A 23,541-nucleotide genomic window follows, 5' to 3' on the forward strand; every position below is an offset into this window, starting at 1 on the left:
GTTTTGTTCTAGCAATAGAGTGTTTAACTGTGGATGTAACCCGCGGCCTTCAACTGGTCTGTTCATTTCCTTGTATCATGTTAATGCAGTTTTCTGTCTTACTCCTACCTTTTGGGGCCAGGGATATTTAAAACAATTGGACATTAAACACGCTGCGATTTCAGTATTCACTGGACACCCTCCCAGGACTATTCTATATGGTTTTTGTTTCATTATTTTTAAGTGTGTCTTCGTATACTTTACTATATTTCTAAATCTCACTGTCCCTACCCTGGCAAGAGGTATTTTTGTCAAGGCTATTTGCTAACAAGGATCCTGCCCTATTTGAGTTTTTATCCTAACTTCCTTCAGTGATGAACAGCAATGTGGAAGTGTAACCCAAATGAACCATTTCCTCCCCAACTTGCTTTTTGGTTCTGGTGTTTCCGCGAAGCAGCAGAAACTCTAAGACAGCATGTCAAAAGTATTTTGAATATTGAGTTAAATGAGCAATATTAATGTTAATTCTTCTTGTTTTTTTATTGTGTGTTCTAGAGAATTTAAAATCAGCATGTGGTTCTCATATTTCTAGATATTGTTATCTGGACAGATGCATGATTGATATCCCTGGTAAAGAACCAGAAGAATTTACAGGTGTTGTTTTAAACTCTAGTTCACATTCTTTTGGGATAGAAACGGGTACATGTGTCACTTCTCCATAAAAGCCTTGCATCTTTCTTTCCTGTTGGCCAGGAATCCTTTAGAAGTGTCCACCAAGACATTTTGTTTGAGCCTTTGTATATCTCATCCTTAGCTTCTTTTAGGTGGAGAAAGTTGAGTGACCCAGGCCAGGCTCTCAGAAATGAGTCCTCAATTGTAAGGTGGTCTATTGCTTAGTTTGAGGATAAGAATTAAAGCTTGAAAAGACTCCAGTTGAATGGCTATAGCTAAGGGAAGCTTAACTCAAAGATGATTGTCATTCATGGGGTGTTATTTTTTCTCATTTCAATATAAAAATCATGTCTCATGTTGAAAGGTGATTTATCTAATATTTTCTATGACCCCAACCACCGAGACACTGATTTTTATGTAGCTTTCTCAGTTATTTTCTTGTGACAACCTGCGTGGACACGTCCTAATTGTTGCCTTTGCTTTTTTGATTATTATCTGTATGTTCTTATATTTACTCTTTTTCAGTGAATGAGTATTAAAAGGAGCATTAGTTCAAAACTGCTGTGGTTTCTTCTTCTTTTTCTCCTTTCTGTAGTCTAATTTATTACTATCATTATTATTATTATTATTTTGGTCTTTGAACTTTTTTTTTAAGTTGCTTTTATCGAGCTATATATTTTTCTCCACTCCCCTCTGTTACTCTTTTTTTAAAGCTATAAGAAAGATATAAGGGAAGGGGGAGGCTGGTCCCACGAGGTCCCACTAGGGGTAGTGCTGGGTGGCCAGAGGCCTCAGTGGTTTCCTGGTGCCTCAGTGAGTCAGTCCCCTGAGGCCTGGGTGGGTCACCTTGGTGGGTGGGAGACCACACAGCAGGTGAGAGACAGAAAGAGAGAGTTTGGGTATAGAGTTTATTTAGTGGGTTATGGAGGAGAAAAGGAAAGGGGGAAGGGGAGAATGGAGAAGATGGGGGGTCAAGAGAGAAAGGGGAGAAGGGGGAAGAAGGGAAAGATGCACAGAGAGAAAGAGGGAGAGGGGAGAGGGGAGAGGAGAGAGAGGTGGAGAGAGAGAGAGAGAGAGAGAGAGAGAGAGAGAGAGAACATGCATGCAGAAGTTATCTCTTCAGGAGAGAGACAGGAGAGAGAGCAAGGCTGGAGGAAGCATGAGATCCAAGGGTAGGGGTTGGGAGAGGGTGGGTTTTGTCTCTTAAAGGGACGCGGGGTACCCAGGTGACAGACCAGGCCAATAGATCATAGCACTCTCCCTTCCTTTCCCTCCCTTTCTATCCTCTCTCCCATGATCCTCATGCTCCCAATTTACTCAGGAGATCTTGTCTTTTTCTACTTCCCATGTAGATCAGATCCATGTATGTCTCTCTTAGGGTCCTCATTGTTGTCTGGGTTCTCCAGGATTGTGAATTGTAGGCTGGTTTTTCTTTGCTTTATGTCTAAAAGCCACTTATGAGTGAGTACATATTTGTCTTTCTGGGTCTAGGTTACCTCACTCAATGTGATGTTTTCTAGGTCCATCCATAATGCCCGCAAATCTCAAGATGGATTTAGGTCTTTGGAAGACCTAAGAGATGGAGTCATTCAGATGTATTTTACATGTTGGGAAATGACGGTGTGTGCCAATTACTCATGGTTTCCTAGTCAATATGCTCAACACTAAAATGAGAGTAAAGACTTTCACAGTATTTCTTGTTACATTACGTTATGAAGTATTTTTCTCATGTTTAAAAAAATATCTTTGGTCCTGGGCGGTGGTGGCGCATGCCTTTAATCCCAGCACTCGGAGAGGCAGAGGCCAGCCTGGTCTACAAGAGCTAGTTCCAGGACAGGCTCTAAAACTACAGCGAAACCCTGCCTTGAAAAAAAAATCTTTGGTATCTACTTATAGTTTAATGAAAATGCCAGATATTCATGAAATTATAACGTGTTAAATATTTTATAGGTATAATGTACTAAATTCATCTAACAACTCTTGAAGTTATAAATTTTGTCTCCGTTTTATGAATTAAAAGGAAACTGATACTTAATATGGCCAGTTTGTATCCAAAGTAATTTATATATTTATTCTTCCCAATAATTTTATGAGGTAGATACTAATATTAGTTACTAATATTATCTATGTTGACATAGGGAAATAGGTCCAAAAAGTTTTTTAACTTGTATGAGTTCATACCAAAAGAAGCCAACATTTAAACCCACAGTAATTTGTCTGTCATTCTGTGTTGCTTCCTCTGGTCTGTCTGCCCACTCCTCTGGTCTGTCTTTTCTTCCATCATGTAGCAGAGAACTACATCACTGCGTGTTAGTTGTATGTGTGTTTGCAGTGATAATCATGTATGTAACAGTACATACTTTTCAAAGCAAGCCCGATTGCATTATCGGTAAGTGCCAGATTGAGTCAAACTTGCATTCCTGAGACAAGTCAGGTCCCACCTACAGCTTTGGCTTTGTTTTGAGATCAGTATACTCAGCTTCTCCCCATAGTTCGCCATGGGTGCAGCCCCAAGGCTGAAGATTCTTGAGAGAATACTAATTTGTTTCTTTAGCTCTTTGCCAGAAACTGTGGCCAACTTTCTCCTGGAACAGTTCTGGTTCTTAGCTTTGTTTTATTGGCTGTGGCACACAAACAGTCAGCTTTGTTAACAAACAGTTAACTGCGGTTCCCAAGGTTTGAAAACTATGGCCTAAAACTACTTTAAACCCCGTAGGAACTCTGTGGGGATAACTGTCGGTGTCTCTAAGCTATGGATTGTAATATTAGGGTTTAGAATGAACTATTGGTGTGTTCACTGTTATTATACAGGTAACAAATGGCAGAGTGGCCATTGAATCATGCGCCTTCCAGATTTATCATGATGCAACTAATAGAATATTTGGTGCAAAGAGATGACCCACTGTTGCCTTCTCTCATCTTCTCTATTCTTCTCTCCTGTTGCGTTGAGGGCCTTGCACTGTTATTCAGGAGCTCTGCCACAGAGCTAAGTCCCTAACTTTCTTGTATCTCTGTGAATAGATTTGTTAGTTGCAGGAAGACTTGAAGGTAATTACAGAGTAATACCAAATACCAAATTTATTCCTGAGTTTTTGTATGCTTGGTTTGTTTTTTTGAGATAGGGTTTCTCTGTGTAACAGGTCTGGCTGTCCTGGAACTCCTTTGTAGACCATGCTGACCTCAAATTCACAGAAATCCACCTGCCTCTGCCTCCCCGAATGCTGGGATTAAAGGCGTGTGCCACCACCACCTGGTGTATTTTTGATTTTTTTTAAAAGGAAATTACATGAGATGATGGCAGAGTATTTTTAATTAAATATGGATTTCAGATATGTAAGTGAATAGAATATGTGCGTTTTTTCTTAAAGAAAGACTTTTGTACTTATTTTTTAAATCACAATTTCCAGGTAGCTTGTAATATTGAGGCTTGTGAAGGAAAAGGGCCTTGTTGAAGTCTTGGGCAAATGTTGCTGCTGTAAATGGGAGAGGTCTTTAGAGGAATTTAAGGAATGGTGTTGGAAATATCCTTAGTATGCCAAATATAAACTCTTCAGGGAAGCTGGGATCTAAGTAGTCCCCTCCTTTACAAGTTAGTTTTCTGAGGCAGGGAGGGAAAAGGACAAGTTTCTTTTTAAGTTAAAGTGAAATGTTACTTTCCGTGAATCAGTTTCTCAGTTTAAGGCGAAAAGAGAAGATGAAGCCGTTTTTTCCTTTGGACATCACCATGGTAACTGACTCCTGTCCTGACCTGATGGAGCTTCCGCAGCTAGGATCTGCTGACTCTTGACCTTCCCTTCATGACTGTGATTCCCCTGAGGCAGTTTAGGACCTTCTCCGAGGACAGAACTGTCCCTGGACACCGGAGCCTGTGTTTTCTTCACACAAAATCCAGGACAGCCTTCCAGAAATCTACTTAAATAAGACATCTAACCACTTATTCTTTTAGGTTGTCTGATGCTGCACAGTGATGACTGGAAATTCCACACCTAACAGTGAGACCTTGTAGGCTATTTGAAATGTCACTTTTGGGGGTTGTTGGCTGAAGGCAATACTATAAGAAAAAAACAAAAATGTTTAATGATCGTCTTTCATGGGGTATCATGGGAAAACCTAGAAAATCCCCTGCTGAGAAATCGTGTCCACATGATTTAGTGCAGAGATCCTAAAGTATTCTACCTGAATTAATCTGTGGGACAACTTTGTTTGTTCACGGGGCCTATAACTAAGAGGGTCACTAAATATTTGTGTGGTAGTTTTAAGATCCAAGTTCAATGGCAAATTCTTGTCTGCTACTTGTTGCTAAGTTCACTGCAACTACAGACAACATTTTTTGAGTAATAAATCAAGCACAAGGTTGACTCCAGTTTATAAAACACTTATAAACTGGGGGACCAAGTGTTTAAGTGTCCAAGACAGTGAGAGACATTTCTCACTCAAACCAACACAGTTTACCAACGAAGAGTTCCTAGACTCAAAGAATAATGCAGTATAGGAATAAATGCCAATGCTTTCCAGTTACAATCTTTGTGGTTTTATGTTTGGACTGGTTTTCCTGCGGTTCTCTAGTACTCTACATTGTGTGGATAGTTCATGTGCAGCTATGGTTCAAGAAAAGAACACCAGAGAGTTGGAATATAAAGACCAAAGGCCAGTGGCATTACTGTCTAGAAGCATACTTCTGCACAAAGCAAATCATGCTAAACACAGTTTCCTATATTTTAGTTGGAACAATTCCCTCTTCACACCGTGACTGGGGAATCACGTATATGAAACGTCTTGGTTCTTAAACATCACTGACATTTCTAAAACGATCGCTTCATTCCCTTAGTTATCTTTCTTTTCTCTGAGATGATTTCCCTCTTTCTATGGCTGTTTCTTTTCTGAGATGCAAGCTTTTCTCACGTGTTAGCCGATCTTTGGTGGTCTGTTTACATTTAAGAATGGGACATCTGTGGACTTGTCTGGCAGCTGTGCATGCATGGCTGTTGCTGGCCCACTGTCAACTCTGTTTTCTGGTGAGTCGGTAGGAAGCTGCTGTGAGCTCGTAAGTGTGACAGCTGTTGGATGAATGCACTCCAAACAATTTGTTCAAGTTGTTAAGGGAAGAAAGTTTGAGTTTTTTTACAGAAAATAAATGCTTAGTTGATGGACATGGGTATATGGGAATAAGTGAGCTGTCTAAACATCTCCCACTAATGCCCCCTATTTCTCAGCATGGTGCATATTCCTCTCCAGGTCTTTGCAGGGTTCTAAGGAGTTGCTGGCCTTCAGGAGGAGCGGCTCGGGACCCTAAAAGCCTTGCTCTAGAAGGCAAGACTTAGAAGACAATAGAACAGAATTCTCTTCTAAGTCCATACACTGTAAAACTTAAATAGTTAGAATGTGTGTGGTATATGGGGTGTGTGTGTGTGTATGGTGTTTGCACACGTACAGCACATGCATGTATTATGGCACATGTGTAGAGGTCAGAAGACAACTCTCTTTCAACCATGCGAGACCTGGGGACAGACTTGACTGCAAAGTACACTTATCTACTGAGCCATCTTCCCCCAATTATGAGAGTTAAGGATATTTTTAACACATGCAAGACCCCATGTAACCTTTCTGAGGGATTTCAGGAGAATGTGTTCCATTCAAAGTAAGAAATAAGCTAAGGCTTGGGAAGGCAGGGTGTGGGAGCAGGTGATCCAGGGCAGAAGAAAGTGGAAGGGTCTTCCCAAGAAGACAGCTGGGCCTGGGCAGGAGGTAACGAACGGTTCACACTGGCATGTCAGAGGCGCTGGGTGTTGCTTCAGGGGAAATTTGTAGGAAGCCCAGATATGAGTGAACATCTTGAGTGGTAACTGAGACAGCGGTGGGAACTTGAAGTGTGTCTATTGGAAAGTTCTCTTTAAAAACTGTGTGAAGAAATAAGACAGTTAGTTCTAGGGGGACGTCCTGTAGTAAAGGTCCCTCCCTGTGGCTGATACGAGACTGAGCTTCCTATCGGTCACATGTGTGAGTGTATTGTGGGTGTCATACACAACAGCGGTAATAAGGACCCCTAAGTATGGTTGAAATAAGGGATGATATGAAGATGCAGAAAGAATAGGAGATGTGAAGTGTGTCTGGATTGATGGCAATGAGACAAAGGGGCTAATTTTCATTTTTCCATTAAGGGAACAAGTAGGACATCATTTTTAAAAAGGAAGGCTGTCAGAAATAGAAGTATGTGATTTAGAACATGAAGGCAAATATGAAAAGAATTGGCTAAAAGTGTCCACTGTATTAATAAATCTTTCCAAACTAGTTGATATATGTGTATATTTATAGCTTTGATAAATATATAAGTAAACAGAAAAGCCAAGTTGTGAAGTAAATGGATTTGTTTAATCATTTGACAGGGTATTGCCTTAGAACAGTGGTTTTTAACCTGTAGGTCATGACCTGTTTGGGGTCGACTGACCCTTTCACAGGGGTCGCCTAAGACCATTGGAAAACACAGATATGTACATTATGATTTGTAACAGGAACAAAATTACAATTATGAAGTAGCAATAAAAATAAATTTATGGTTGGGGTCAGCACAACATGAGGAGCTGTATTAAAGGGCCACAGCACCAGGAAGGTTGAGAATCACCGCCTTGGGAGTTATTTAAACACAATCGTTTGTGTTTAATTGTTTAGCCTTCTCAGAATATTTGAACAAAAATAAACCTTTTATGACATAGTTTTACATATCACACATAGTGCATGCACAGACAGGCAGGCGTGCGCGCGCGCGCGCACACACACACACACACACACACACACACACACACACACACACACAGAGTTTTTTCCCAGGACTGGGAATGGAACCATGGACCTTGCACTTGCTCTCCACTAAATTTCACTCCATTTCTTCCATATATGTTTTGATGTTGGCACACATGGTATTATGATTTGTACATTTTCTTGATTAATTATTCCATTTAATTGACCCTATTTATTATTCATAACACTTTAGTACAAAAATCTATATTATTTGATATTACTTTTATTATTCTTGGTAAGTCTTCCATCCTTTTTTTTCATCTTTGAAACATTTTGTTTGTTTGATACAGGCTTTCTCTATACCCTGACTGTCCTGGAACTCACTATGTAGACCAGGCTGGCCTCAAACTCACAGAGACTTGCCTGCCTCTGCTGAGTGTTGGGATTAAAATCATGTGCCACCATGCCTGGCCCATAATACTTAAGTATCTCCTTAGATATATTTGAAATTATTATATATATATACATATATATATGTATATATATATGCCTTGTCTTTCTTTATCTCCCTCTACTCTGGTCCCTTCTCACCCTGCGGCGGTTATGGAAAGTAAAGACTGGATTTCTAGTGACTATTGGTGTTTCTGGTGAGCTTCTTGCCATTTTAGTGAATACCTAACATAGCTGACTTGTAAAGAGAATGTCGTTTAGCTCTTTGTTATGGAAGTTCTAGTCTATTGCTGCTTCTTTTGCTGTCTGGCCTGGGTGAGGCACACATCATGGTTGGAGACTGTAGAAAAGCCAAATGGCTCATCTCGTGGCTGGAGAGCAAACAGAAGGAAGAGGACGTGACCAGGGTCCCCTCATTCCTTCCAAGGACATGCCCAAGTTGTCTAAAGACCTCCCTTAAGGCTCCACCTCCTGGAGTATTGACCTTCAGGTTTCTTTAGCACCACGCTGGAGAGCAAACATATATCCCGGACCTTTAGTGGACATTTAAGACCCAGACAGTAGCATCACTTAAACCTCTTAACTCCTTAGTTAAATTTCGACAGCTCCCAGCATAAACAATTCGTTGAGGAATTGGAGAGTGTCGAGGAGACTTGGGTGGGGGGGTTGGCCAATGATTATCCGAGAACCTGGTGTAGTAGAGGTTGGTGAGGGAAGGAGAGGGAACCTAGAGTAGTGGAGAGGATCTAAAGAGCTGCTGACCATTAGGATGGTCGGCAGCCACTTGTCTACGAGAAAGCGCTCTTCAGGAACTGAATGTATTTCTAGAACAAAGACTAGCTCTTGAAATTTAGGTGATGCTCTTGGGAATGAGAAAATGCTAAACGTTTAAGCCCATTCCAAACCACAGAATGAGAAAGACTGTAGCTGTCCTGTCTTGTCCTTGAGAGAACCAGAAGTGTTTCCAGTCTTACCGCAAAACTATTGGCTTTGAAAGGCTGTGTGGGGTGGGGATGGAGTGGAACAGAGTTTGGTAGAACCAAAATTGGGTAAGATGAGTAATACAACTGAAAATCTCTCTTTTGGAGAGTAATTCACCCACAGCAACTACTGGGCTGTCATGACTTTGCAAAAGCTGACTGTGCGTGCGCGTGTATGTGCGTGCGTGCATGTGTGCGTACATGTGTGTGTGTGCTCACATGCATGTGGATGACAGATCTTTATCACCTTCCATCTTTTTTTTTTTTTTGAACTGCCTCTTCATTCAACCTGAAGCTTACCAGTTCTGTTACTATCTGGCGAGCAAAGTCTGGGAAGCCTCCTCTCTGCACCTTCCCAGGCGCTCGAGTTACAGATATCCACAGACACACCCAGCCTTAACATGGGTGCTAGGGATTCGAACTCAGGTCCTCCCTCTTGCCGAGCACTTTACTCACCAAGCCATCTCCTCAGTATTTGCAAAGAAAGAAAAACTGCAGATTATCCCTCAAAGCTCTTTAGGGCTGCAGAGATGGTTCAGTGATCAAGAGCACGTATTCATCTGGCAGAGGATCCTGGTTTGGTTCTCGGCACCCACACATCAAGCAATTTATGTAACTCCAGTTTCATGGGATCCAACACCCTCTGGCCTCTGTGTGGACGCCTACCTGCATTTAGTGTGTTTAAACTCACACAGTCACACATACATATACATAACAAATAAATAATAAAATTCTTCTTAATAAAGAAAACACGTTTGACATTAACCTGCCATTGAATCATTAGTAGTATATCATGTACTTAGCCTGGAATGTATCCTAATGATTTAAATGGACATGTTTAAACTTTTAAAAAAATTTTTGTTTGAGAGGAGGAAAATAGACATTGGGTCCCACCCCTAACCAAAAAGCTATTTACAATTGATATCCACTGGCAAAGGGAAAGTAAGTTTTCTCCACCGGAGTGTTGGAGTGTTACAGGGTCAACTAACGACACCTCAGGGCAGGACCCATGCCCAGCAATAGTTGGCCAACAAAAAATGAATTCTACTTTTTTGGTTTTTGTTTTTTTGAGTTTTTTTGGTGGACTTTCTGTTTCATTTTGTTTTATTATGCCCCCCCCCCTTTTTTTGTCTTGTTGGTCTTTTGCTTGTTCATTTTGATTTTTGTCGTTTTGGTGTTTGGTTATTTGAGAACACAAAATTGGTTGAGTGGTTGGGGGTGGTTAGGATGTAGGAGAAGTTGGGAGAGGGGAAAGATCATGATGAAAATGAATTGGATGAGAAAATTTTTAAATAAAAATGTTCAAAAAGGGGGGAACAGCACACGCAGCTTTTAAAAATATATTTATTTGGGGCCTATGTGCATCCAGTTTATGGGATGGAGAGTTTGGGAAAGCTCGGTGATTCTCATGGTTGTACTTGAAGCTGAGACAATAGTTTCCTTTCAGTTCTCATGAGAGCTAAGAGAAAACAGCATTTCAAGAAGTTGTGTGTTGCCGGGCAATGGTGGCGCACGCCTTTAATCCCAGTACTTGGGAGGCAGAGGCAAGCCGATCTCTGTGAGTTCGAGGCCAGCCTGGTCTACAAAAGCTAGTTCCAGGACAGGCTCCAAAGCTACAGAGAAACCCTGTCTTGAAAAACAAAACAAAACAAAAACAAAAAAGAAAAGAAAAGAAAGAAAGAAAGAAAGTAAGTTGTGTGTTAAGATGAGAGTAGCTTTCATTGAAATGATGACCGGAGGTTATTAAAGGTACCATAGGGTCTGTACTACTCAGTAGAATAACTGTGGGTTTTAGTTACTTACTGCTGCTTAAAATGGAAAAAAAAATCTATTTCAAAACATAGTGGCTTTATCAATCTGGGTATTCTACAGTGTGTGTGTGTGTGTGTTTGTGTGTGTGTGTGTCTGTGTCTGTGTAGATAGATCACATGGTTCCTCTGAGACCAGAAGATTCATAACCTCTTGGAGCTTGATTAACAGAAAGTTATGAACCACCTAACAGGGTGTTAGGAACAACACTCGGCTCCTCTGGAAGAGCAATATGTGCTTAACCACTGAGTCATCTTTCCAGTCTTGTAACTATGATTTTTATCAATTAAAAACAATTATAGTGTCTTTAAAAGAGCAATCATTTATTCATATTTCTATTGGTTATCCTTAGACTGTGTTTTCCATTTAATGGGGTCGCCCATGTAACAGCATTCAGTTGGCAGATAAACACTTAGAACCAGGATCAGCAAGGATGCTGGCATGACAGCTGAGTCGGGGATGTTCAAGATACACGTACCTGACACCTTAGTTAAGAGTAGTGGAATAACTAGACGCTGTCCAAGATACGTCCCTCGCCTTGTCCTCTGTAGGAAGGTAGCCATGGTGACCAACGATTCTAAAACCAGATCACAGCCGCAGATCTCTTCAGTCTGGCCTGGGCAGATGTACTGTGTTCTAATGGAGTCAGTTGCCAGCAACCAGTGCTAAAGGGAGAAGGTACACATGAGCTAGGAGCCACTGGATCTTCTGGCTTCACCTTCTGAACCCAAGCCTGTTTCTGTCTGTTGAGAAACTGGGTTTCTTTTCATCTCTAAGTTCCCTCATTTGGTCTACCTGAAGGTCACTGTCTGAATGTCGAGAAGGCGACCCCATCTCTTGGGAAGTTAGTCCCTAAATGTATTCTGAGTCCATAGCACGGATCGGTAGGAGGACGAGTGGCTTGGGTGTGCTAGGTCACAGCTGATATTATCTGTTTTAAAAGTATGTCACTAAATTGTCTTCTTCCTCCAATACCTACACTTATTTCCACTTTTAAAAGTTTAATACTCATACAAATATGAACTTATTATTATTATTATTTTTTTTTTTTTGGTTTTTCGAGATAGAGTTTCTCTGTGGCTTTGGAGCCTGTCCTGGAACTAGCTCTGTAGACCAGGCTGGTCTCGAACTCACAGAGATCCACCTACCTCTGCCTCCCGAGTGCTGGGATTAAAGGCGTGCGCCACCATCGCCCGGCTTGAACTTATTATTATTACCTTACGTAGCTTAAAGTAATTCAGGATAATTTTCTTCCTTGTACACAATGAACTTCGTTTTTAGCTCCTTGTTGAATATTTCTTAGACTTTCCTTAGACTATTGTCTTGAACATTGATTTTACCTTTAAAAATAAAGCATGCAGTTTTAAAATTCTTATGTGTGGCACAGGGCATGACTGTCACGTGCCAGCGCGTTGCTTCTGTTAGTGACTCACTTGTTCCTCCTGTTCCTCCCCACGTCACTTCGAAGCCCCGTCTGCACACGTCATTGGTCACTTTTATTTTTACCCTCTTGTGCATTGAAATTTAATTTTTATGTTGCATGCTTTCTCTTCTCCTGGTCTCAGAATAGTTTACTTTTGTCTGCTTTTACTTATCCATTTGTGTTAATGAATCACCCCAAACTTAAAAACACTACAGACATTTATTATCTTGGAGCGATTGAAGTGTTCGAACCCTCTGGTGTAGCTGAGACAGCAGTTGGCCTAGGCCACGGTGAGCTGACAGTTGGGTGGGAGCCGGAGGATCTGCTTCCAAAATCGTTCACTCAAATGGTTGCTGGGAGGTTGGTGTTGGTAGGAGGCCTCAGCTGCTAAGCCTGGAGACTCCTCAGCAGGGCTCCTTGAGAACAGAGAAAGTGGTCCCAGGGAGTTCAAGGTGGAAGACAGGCTGTCTTTTGTGACATAGCCTGAGAAGTCACACTCCACCATCCCACAGGAACCTGTCGTCACAAGGGTTAGCCCATGTAGTGAAGGAAGGGCTAGACTACCACAAGGTGAGGACCTTTGAGGGCCGCAGGAGAGCTGGCTGCTAGCTACTGAGTTTTGAATTATTTCCTTACTCCTTTACTCTTAATTTCTCCCTACTTCTTTAAAAAGTTCTTGTCCTTCTAATAATTAGATTCTATTCCCACTTAATCTCTGACTACCCTAAAACATAGTCTGAGATTCCTCATGCAATAATATTCCAGATGTTTTCCTTGCTCTAAATTGGTCTTATGAACATTGATTTTTTTAAAAATTTAATTTTTTTATTTATTCTCTTATATATTACCTGATTTTCTTTCTATGATGTTTTAGAATTTAGTTAAATATTTGGTATTTAAACAGATATAATATATTAATATATATATTAAAATATAAAACCAATCCAAATAAGGATGAGAGATTTCCCGCACTGTTCTCATCAGTTTCCTTCCCATGTTCTAAGTCCAGAAGCCACTTCTATGCTGTCTGTCCCTTTGCTCATGCCAGGCCACTCAAGAATGCTAATGTCATTGTATATATTTGCAGTTTATCTATTGATGTTTTGTTAAGGATTTCTGATACCGTACTCATGAGGCTATTAGTCTGATCTTTGGTCATGATTATAATTGTCCTTATAAAGTGTACTTGGATTATCATCTTGGAAGAGGGTGGGTTTTTTTTTTCTCATTAGTTTGTAGTCATCCTTTTTCTATCCTTTTTAAAAAAGATTTTTCTTATTTGTTATGTATGCAGTGTTCTGGCTGCCTACATGCCGGCACAGCGGAAGAAGGCACCAGGTCTCATCACGGATGGTTGTGAGCTGCTGTGTGGTTGCTGGGAATTGAACTCAGGACCTCTGGAAGAGCAGCCAATGCTCTTAACCTCCGAGCCATCTCTCCAGCCCCTGTAGTCATCTTTAGTTGAATTCACTAGCAAACCTGGGTAGTCTTGGAGTCTTCCTTTTGTAAGGTTTTAAATATGCATTTTTTACATACATGGCCATTAGCTGACATTTCTCTTTGAATAATCTTTGCTATTTTATGTTCTTTAAAGAAATTACATGTTTTGTTCAAGTTGCTCAATTATTTTTGCTCATGATATTCTGTTATTTTCCTCCAAATTTCTGTGAGTCTACTTATGGGCCCTCCTTGAGTTCCTGACATTGATTATTTGTGTTTTTTTTAAAAAATATTGTTTCTTTCTCAATCTACCAAGAATTTATCAACTGTATTAGTTTTTTTTCAATGAGCAGTTCTTAACTTTATTATTTTTCCTTTTTCTATATTTCCTGCAATCTTTATCAAGTTTTCCCCCTTTAGGGTGACTTTGTTTTTTATAGCTAGTTAGTTTGCTCCGACTCTTGACTGTAGATAGTCATCTCACTGTGTGATTTCACAAAGACCACTGTGACCTCTTCATAATCAGTACATCATCTCTCTGGCCCCCATCTAGTGGAACCTCCACTTAGCATCCCTCTGGCCCCCATCTAGTGAGATCTCCACTTAGCATCCCTCTGGCCACCGTCCAGTGAGATCTCCACTTAGCATCCCTCTGGCCCCCGTCTAGTGGAATCTCCACTTAGCATCCCTCTGGCCCCCGTCTAGTGAGATCTCCACTTAGCATCCCTCTGGCCACCGTCCAGTGAGATCTCCACTTAGCATCCCTCTGGCCACCGTCCAGTGAGATCTCCACTTAGCATCCCTCTGGCCACCGTCTAGTGAGATCTCCACTTAGCATCCCTCTGGCCCCCGTCTAGTGAGATCTCCACTTAGCATCCCTCTGGCCACTGTCTAGTGAGATCTCCACTTAGCATCCCTCTGGCCACCGTCTAGTGAGATCTCCACTTAGCATCCCTCTGGCCACCGTCTAGTGAGATCTCCACTTAGCATCCCTCTGGCCCCCGTCTAGTGAGATCTCCACTTAGCATCCCTCTGGCCACCGTCTAGTGAGATCTCCACTTAGCATCCCTCTGGCCCCCGTCTAGTGAGATCTCCACTTAGCATCCCTCTGGCCACCGTTTAGTGAGATCTCCACTTAGCATCCCTCTGGCCCCCGTCTAGTGAGATCTCCACTTAGCATCCCTCTGGCCACTGTCTAGTGAGATCTACTCCACTTAGCATCCCTCTGGCCACCGTCTAGTGAGATCTACTCCACTTTGTCCTTTTTTCCTATGTCTATTATTCTTTTATGCTTCAATTCCACAAAGTATTTTAGCACCTTTTTATTTGTCTGCTTTCTCTGAAGAAGCAGAATTCCCTTTGATTGCTACAACCATCACAGTATGTTTTCCAGTGTAGAAACTTTTTACTCTTCCATTATACTCCTTTTAAATGGAATTAACTCTCCCTATCACTTAACACAATTCTATGACATAGATAGCTCCTTGGTGTTTGTGTATCTCATCTCATAAAAACAAATATGCAAGTTTTTCCTATATAAGTAAAAGTAAAATATTCATGACCTTTTAAAAACAAACTTTCCTGCTAACATGTCATTTGCATGTCATTCCTTATATAGTTTTTATTTGTTGCTTTTTTTTTTTGGTGGCTGAGGATCAAACCCAAACCTTTTTGCATCTTAGCTGAGCACACCCTCAGTTCCTGCTTTGTCTTTAAATATGTCATTGATATCTTTTCACATATATATTTAAAAGTTCTTATCGGAGAGGTTTTTCAACACACGGAAGTATGTCCTTATATATGTATCTTCTAGATTTAATGCTTATCAATTCAGGACCAAGCCATCCATCCATCTGTACACTGATCTGTAGTTCCCAGAGTTCTAGTTGAATGAATCCCACATATAATATTTCATACATCTATGCACATTTATAATGACATATCTATATATCTATATCCCTGGTTTTAGGCAGATCTCTTTCTTCCTCTCTCTGCCCCTCTTCCTCTGTGTGTGTGTGTGTGTGTGTTACTGAAGTTTAAACTTAGAGCCTATGCATACTAGATAAATGTCCTATCATTAAGCTATACCCTCAGGCCTGCCTGACACTTTGATTTTTGTCATCCACATTACAGCACTAGAAATGTTATCACCATGTTTTCAATTACTGAAACACCTTAAGCCCGTTCCCGTCGCATTTACCTCTTCTTTTACTTTTAGTCTTGCATTTTGTAATAGAGAAGGTTGTATGATCCCAATCTCATACACAGGAATTATAGAACCTGGTGACAAACTATTGGCGAAGTACTGTAGTAAGAGCTAAAACCCAGATCTCTTAAATGTAGTTTGCTCACTTGAAACTAAACCATCCCAATTTAAATTATTCATAAAAGCAATACATGTGTATGCTAGAAATATATTGCTATAAAATGTTCTCTGTAAAAGTTGAACACCTATTAAAATATTCAATATCATGCTAGATGTCTTTACTACTTAATTTTTATATAAATATACTAGAATAAGGGTTATTTCATCTTACAGATAAGGAGTGGAGACCTGCTGTATTAAAGAATTTGCCCATCCATCCTTAAACCACTCATAAATAGTGGAATCTTGGTTCTAATTTAGATCTTGCTTCCAAATTCAGGACTTCCCCCCCTTTCCTTTCTACTTTCCTCTTAATATTTTGTGGACTACTTTTGTGTTTTAATAAAAATAACAAAAGTGACCTGTGAAACTATGGTTTTAAAAATTCCTTGTATTCAGTGATACATACATATATCTCTTCATGCCTAGCAACGAATTTTGCCTACTTGTATATGAAAGCACTGTAAAGTGCTATGTGTTTGTGTGTAAGGGAGTGTGTGCATGTGTATAATACCCTTCTAGTAAGGGAGCGTATGCATGTGTATATTGCTTTTCTAGAATGGAAATGTTTTTGCAAGGTTACTATCAACTACTAGGTTTTTAGATTTCTACTGACGAACTGGCATGTGTAAGGTGTCGTGTCGTGAAGGATTTCACACATGAATTATTCCTTCCAGCACTTGTAATGTAGAGCCACAGGAACAGGAATAAATTTGTTTGGCAGCGGTAAACATAATATTGTAGATTTCTGTTCTTAGCGTTGTGACAAAATTCATGAGAGAAGAGCTCAAAGAAGGGTCTGGTTTGTCCAGTTTCAGAGGTTTCTGTCCATCAGAAAGCGTTGAGCAGCAGAGTCTCTCATTTCAGGATGGTCGGGAAGCATAGGAAAGGGAGTAAAGGAAGGAACCAGGGAGAAGATAGTGTTCTCCAAGACTCACCCCATCCCGCAGTAACTTACTTCCTCCAGCTTGGCCTGCTTCTTCCACCTGCCATTTACCAACTCCCAGCAATGCCATGGCAATGATGAATTCATCAGAGGCTTAATCCGTTCATTAGATCAGAGGCTTTGTGATCTGACCATCTCTGGAGATAGCTTCCCAGACACAAGCTTGCTTTACTATTATTCCAGTCATTTCTTAATCCAGTCCAATCAACAATCAGAATTAGGCACCACAGCCATTCTTGAAATACACATGATACTTACAAATCATGGTCATTTCATTAATAATTTATATGACTCAATATCTACTGTGTATGAAGACTTATGCTAGGTATATAATAATAGAGACTAGATTCTGCTCTTCCTGTTATCACTAGAAAGCAAATACTTCGAAATTAATCTTTATGGGTGTGGATTATGTATGTGGTGTGTGTGTGTGTGTGTGTGTGTGATGTATGTGTGCATGTGTAAGTGAAGATGGATGTATGTGTGCTACAGTAGTTGGGTGAAGGTGTCAGACCCTGCATCCGTGTTGTTTGAGGTGGAGTTTCTTGTCCACTTCAGTGTATACCAGGCTAGCCAGCCCATGAGCTTATGGACATTCTCCTGTCTGCCTCTCATGTCTCCAGGAGCGAGATCACAGGGGCACTGTGCCCAGCTTTACATGGATGTTGGGGACCTGAGCAAGGTCTTTACACTCGCATGGCAATACCCACTGAGCCATCTACCTAGCACAGACGCTAAGTAGCTCTCAAGAAAAAAATCGTAATTGATATTTATAAGTCTCTGCAGAAAATTTCTTTTCCTTTCACTAGCAACATTTGATTAGCAAGGTTTTGTGAATTTGTTTCGCCTTGAAATCTAATCACTGCCTTAGAGATGGGTTAAGGCAACAGACGTACAGAAATTCCTATGAAAAAGGATTGCAGTTAGCACAGAGGTGACAGTTGTCCGCATAGCCCCAGTGGAGCTTGCGATGTGTCTGGTAGTGGAGTAGGTGTTTTGGTAAGAAACTTCTAGAGATAGCTAAGAGATCTGTGCTTGCCCAATCGTTTATGGATAGCCTGTGTCTAGTTAAGCAAAAACTCATTAAATGCTTGAAACATTTTCACAAAAATTAAAGATGATCCAGGTCCAAAAGATGCACTTAAGATATATCTGTAAACATGTTCAAACATTTAAACCTTCTTGATAAATCTCAGTCCCTATAACACCCTGCCTTTTAGGAAATGCTGTCATTTGCATCCTTAAGTGACTCCATGCAATGACAACAGATATTCTGTACCTTTATTGTACAAGGAGCTATAATGTGAACTACCTGTGTCATTTGAATTTTTCTAATGGACACATGAATAAAATGAGAAAGAGGTGAAATAAATTTTAATGGCTTATTTGATTTAATGCAACATATCTCAAGTATTTCAACATTGGAATTAAGGTAAACTTTATTTGGAGACAGCCTACATTTTTATAGTGATTTCTAACGGTAGATGTTACTGGGTGAAGTGTGTATTCAATGCTTATGCTCCATCTTACATTGGACTTGCCATATTTCAAGTGGCCTTTCAGTAACACATTGTATTATTCACCAGTTTTTATTTTCCGAATCATTTGGAGGTTTTTTAAAAAAAAGCCCAGCAAAGCATAGAAAAATGCCTAAATGCCATCACGACTTTCTAACTGGGGGAGTAAGTCCGTTAAACATGGTGGTATATCTGAATAGCAGTGTTTATTACTTGATGTGGGTTATTAGCTATCGCCTCTTGATTGAGGTACCCAATGGGCTTTGTGTTAAACACATTTATTCCTTCATAATCCTCTGTATTTAACCCAACAACACCCACGTATTTCAGGCAGACTACCAGCTACTTATCACAGGATAAATTCCAAATTACATCTTGATCTTTAAACTCTTTATGGTTCCCGAGAAGCCCATTGAGCCTCTACACCGACTCTCTACTTAACACAATTCCTCCTTCCACACTCTCCTATTGGAGGCCTCTGTATGTTATGTGTAGCCCACATAAAAGGGCGGATATCCATCTCTTGTCAGCAAAAGATATTTTAAACTTGCAATGACAGAGTACCGGAATGTGAAAGGAAGTAGTAGCAGCTGTAGTTGCCATCCTTTTGATAGAAAAATTTGTCCGCTTTCCCCATCTGTACCCCTTTGTTTGTCTTCTCTTATTTTGTTACAGTGTTTGGATCTCTCTCTTTCTCTCTCTCTCTCTCTCTCTCTCTCTCTCTCTCTCTCTCTCTCTCATTCTCCAGGGCAGCCCTGAGAAGCGGAGAGTTGAAAGTTTACCATGAATATTCTGGGCATCCATACCAACTGTCTGGGAGAAGAGGGGCAGTGAGCACTGGTCCAATCACGCGCCACCCTAAACTTGGTCCAAATTTCACCTCGTAGCTGTGTGTTCAATACCTAGCACTCGTCCCTTAATTAGCACTAGATCTTTTAGCATTGTACTTTCCGTATTTATTTTGGGATTTGCATTTAATCAGTCTCTTATATACTTCCATCAATCTATAAGATGCCTCAGCCGTAATTTGAATATACCATCCATGGAGTTTGTAAGAATACATGCTTCTCTAATTTCATCTTGACTTTTGGCCAAAATGCCAAATACAGCATCAAAGTTTTACTTTTTATTGTTCTTAATATGTATTGACCAGTCATTTCCAATCTGTTGATGAACACCCCTGTGGTATATGAAGTTCTATATGGAAGAATGATAACAATAACAGTACCAATCTATGAACTACCAAACAACCCTTACAAAGTTACCAAGATATGTGCCAAGGACTGGATGGACCACAATGTCCTAAAAGCATCAAGACTTCTGACATTTCATCAACTTTTAAATACCAAGTGCCTTTTAGTATGTTAATTATAATTCCTATCCAAAGGATTACTTTTTTTATGAATTGATGACTTTGTGAGACTTAAAGCTGTTTCCCAAAAGGCAAATATAAAGATTTGTGTGTTTTCTGCCCTCTCTCACCTGTAGATGCAACAGTTGGAGAGGCAAGTTATCGATGCCGAACGCCAAGCAGAAAAGGCTTTTCAACAGGTAGAGTATCATTTAATCTTCACCTGTCTCTGTGCATATAAAGATTGTTTAGTATCATTTAATCTTCACCTGTCTCTGTGCATATAAAGATTGTTTAGTATCATTTAATCTTTACCTGTCTCTATGCATATAAAGATTGTTTAGCTCAAAGTAGTAGGACAGCTGGCAACCTTCCTGAATATCTCATCATTTTGACTGTTCATGAGCTCAATCCATAGAGTGGAAAAATTGAACTCTATTTTGTTCCTTTATATATTTTCCAAGAGGGAAAAAAAGGACTTTAAAATACTTTACTTTTAAAGTCAAATATAACTTTTAATAGAAATCCCATCTGTAATTAAATTTTATATATAAGTATGTTCATATCAGCTTTATGTATAATAATAAAGAGTTGAAAATTGATATGAATTCCATATTGTAGAAGAGCGAGTAAGTAAACTTAAAGTCAGGAACTGTTAAACAAATATTTCAAGTAATCTTACTGAAAATTAATAGAGAAAATGTTTAGAATTACATTAGGAAAATTATGTACAAAGCTATATATTTCATATATTAATATGTTTATTAAGAAAACCCAAATCCATGACTTTAAAACTAATCTGAGAGGAAACTAAAGTTTGCTTGAATTGTAGCATTAAGAAAGGTTATTTTGTTGGGCAGTGGTGGCACACACCTTTAATCCTAGCACTTGGGATTAGAGTTCTCTGTGAGTTCAAGGCCAGCTTGGCCTACAGAGTGATTTCCAGGACAGCCAGGGTGACACAGAGAAACCCTGTCTTGAAAAGTACAAAAAAAAAACCCCAACAACAACAAAAAACAAACAAACAAAAAAACGGAAGGAAGGAAGAAAAGAAAGAAAAGGTTTTTTCTTTATTCTTATTTTTTTCTAGAACTTTGGTTCTTTAGATGCTGATTTGTCGCTTAGCCCCTTCTAGGCTTTAAGAGCAGTGAGGGGATGTTTTGGATGGGCGCACCCACCCTAAATTTCTTCAGTCCATAGCTTCTCCTTTTATGAGAGCTCTCCATCGCACTCGCTCAGACTAACATTTCTAATGACTTCGACACAAAATTCTTTCTCTTTTTTTAAATTGATTTTTATTGAGCTCTACATTTTTCTCTGCTCCCTTCTCTGCCTCTCCCCTCCCCACTTCAGCCCTCCCCCAAGGTTCCCATGCTTCCAATTTACTCAGGAGATCTTGTCTTTTTCTACTTCCCATGTAGATTGGATCTATGTATGTCTCTCTTACTGTCCTCATTGTTGTCTAGGTTCTATGGGATTGTGAATTGTAGGCTGGTTTTCTTTGCTTTATGTTTGAAAACCACCTATGAGTGAGTACATGTGATAATTGTCTTTCTGTGTCTGGGTTACCTCACTCAAAATAATGTTTTCTAGCTCCATCCATTTTCCTGCAAAATTCAAGATGTCATTATTTTTTTTCTGCTGTGTAGTACTCCATTGTGTAAATGTACCACATTTTCCTTATCCATTCTTTGGTCGAGGGGCATTTAGGTTGTTTACAGGTTTTGGTTATGACAAACAATACTGCTATGAACATAATTGAGCACATGTCCTTGTGGCATGATTGAGCATCCTTTGGATATATACTCAAAAATGGTATTACTGGATCTTGAGGAAGGTTGTTTCCTAATTTTCTGAGAAATCGCCACACTGACATCCAAAGGGGCAGTACATATCTAAACAGAGAACTCTCAACAGAGGAATCTAAAATGGCTGAAAGACACTTCAGGAAATGTTCAACATCCTTAGTCATCAGAGAAATGCAAATCAAAACAACTCTGAGATTCCATCTTAGACCTGTAAGAATGGCCAAGATCAAAAACACGGATGACAACTTATGCTGGAGAGGTTGTGGGGGAAAGGGAGCACTTCTCTGCATTGCTGGTGGGAATGCAAGCTGATACAAAATTCTTTCTAAGAAGTGCATAGTGCAACAGTTGTCTTGTCCTTAGGCCTGCCGTCTTCTGTCCTTGGCTACCTTTGCTTGCTGGCTTCAGTGGTGCCAGGCAGTGTGTCCTCCTTTAAACCAGAGGCTAGACTTAGCAGATTGTGACAATGGGCCTCGAGACTTAGTCAAATTGCCACCACGGTATCATTGGTCAGCCTCTCCTCCACTCAGGCTAACTGGATTGTTCTGATATCAAATACCACATATCATACAGTTGTACCCATGCATAAAGTTGAGTAAAATCAAAGCAACTAATCTAAAAGACTTAAAAATCCCAGCCATGAAAAACAATCCCAACCATGGGGCTGGAAAGATGGCTCAGTGGTTAAGAGCACTGGCTGATCCTCCAAAGGACCTGGGTTCAATTCCCAGCACCCACATGGCAGCTCACAACTGTCTGTAACCCCAGTTCCAGGGGATCTGTCATTCTCACATAGACATACATGCAGGCAGAACACCAATGCAAATAAAATAAATCATTAAAAAAAAATCCTAACCGCCGGGCGGTGGTGGCGCACGCCTTTAATCCCAGCACTCGGGAGGCAGAGGCAGGCGGATCTCTGTGAGTTCGAGACCAGCCTGGTCTACAGAGCTAGTTCCAGAACAGAAACCAAAAAGCCACAGAGAAACCCTGTCTAGAAAAACCAAAAAAAAAAAAAAAAATTCCTAACCACAGTACAATTGCCATGCCAAAAATACTAGCAAAAGTTCCTTAGTTTGTCAGAGAGTTAGATACCATTCAAAATTCTCTCAGACATCTAATTGCTTCTGGTTTTGTTTTTCTTTAATATTTCTTTTATTTTGAATGTGTGTGTGTGTGTGTGTGTGTGAGAGAGAGAGAGAGAGAGAGAGAGAGAGAGAGAGAGAGAGAGAGAGAGAGAGAAAGAGAGAGAGAAGAGAGAGAGGAGAGAGAGAGAGAGCGAGCACACATGTGAATGCTAGTACCCACTGAGACCAGTGGTGTTGGTTCCTATCAGAGCTTGAGTTCCAGGCAGTTGTGGGTGCTGAAAACTGCACATGAGTCTTCTGGGAAAACAGTATCATCTATGAACTGTGGAACCCTTTCTCTAGCTCATGTTACTGTTTTTTGATTGCATTGAAGTTCATATAATATAAAATTAGTTATTTTTAAACAGACAAATTACAGTATTATATAAACAACATCTCTGTTTAACTCCAAATTATGCCCCATCATTTCCCAAGGAAACATGTTGCCACTGAGTGTTTAGTGTGGCTTTCCTCTCCTCAAGTCCTGGCAGTCACAGACCGCTTTCTGTCTTTGTGAATTTACCCACTCTGGATAAAACCGCAAGGTCCGGATATGTGATCCAGGCTGGCCTTAAATTATAACCCTCCTGCCTTAGCCTCCCACAGGTGTGTGCCACCACACCTACATTGGATATTTCTTATAATTATTCACATAATATGTGATCTTTGTGTCTGGCTTATTTTATTTAGTAGGATAATTTTGATCACCCATGTTACATATATACATATATAATATACATAATATATATATAACCACTTTTTGTTTATTCATCTATTGATGGACATTTCAGTTGTCTCTGCCTTTTGGTTAGCGTGACAAGTGTGCGTGCACATGTATTTGTTTGAGTATCTCTTTTTAGTTAATGTATATAATAGCATATATACTATATATACATTATATATATGATTTTCCTCTTTTTAAATGACTGACTTGTTCAA

At 40.0% G+C, this 23,541-nt stretch overlaps 1 protein-coding gene across 1 annotated transcript in view; it reads left to right on the plus strand.

The window, feature by feature from the left end:
* Positions 1-23,541, plus strand: part of Plekhh2 (pleckstrin homology, MyTH4 and FERM domain containing H2) — a 108,901-nt gene that overhangs the window by 11,949 nt on the left and 73,411 nt on the right. Inside the window, exon 3 of the mRNA XM_075955211.1 lies at positions 19,805-19,867. Within this exon, the coding sequence (XP_075811326.1) occupies positions 19,805-19,867 (63 nt within the window). The remainder of the gene's footprint in view (positions 1-19,804; positions 19,868-23,541) is intronic.

Source organism: Microtus pennsylvanicus, chromosome 21 (genome assembly GCF_037038515.1).
Source record: "Microtus pennsylvanicus isolate mMicPen1 chromosome 21, mMicPen1.hap1, whole genome shotgun sequence".
In the NCBI taxonomy this organism is placed as follows: Eukaryota; Metazoa; Chordata; class Mammalia; order Rodentia; family Cricetidae; genus Microtus; species Microtus pennsylvanicus.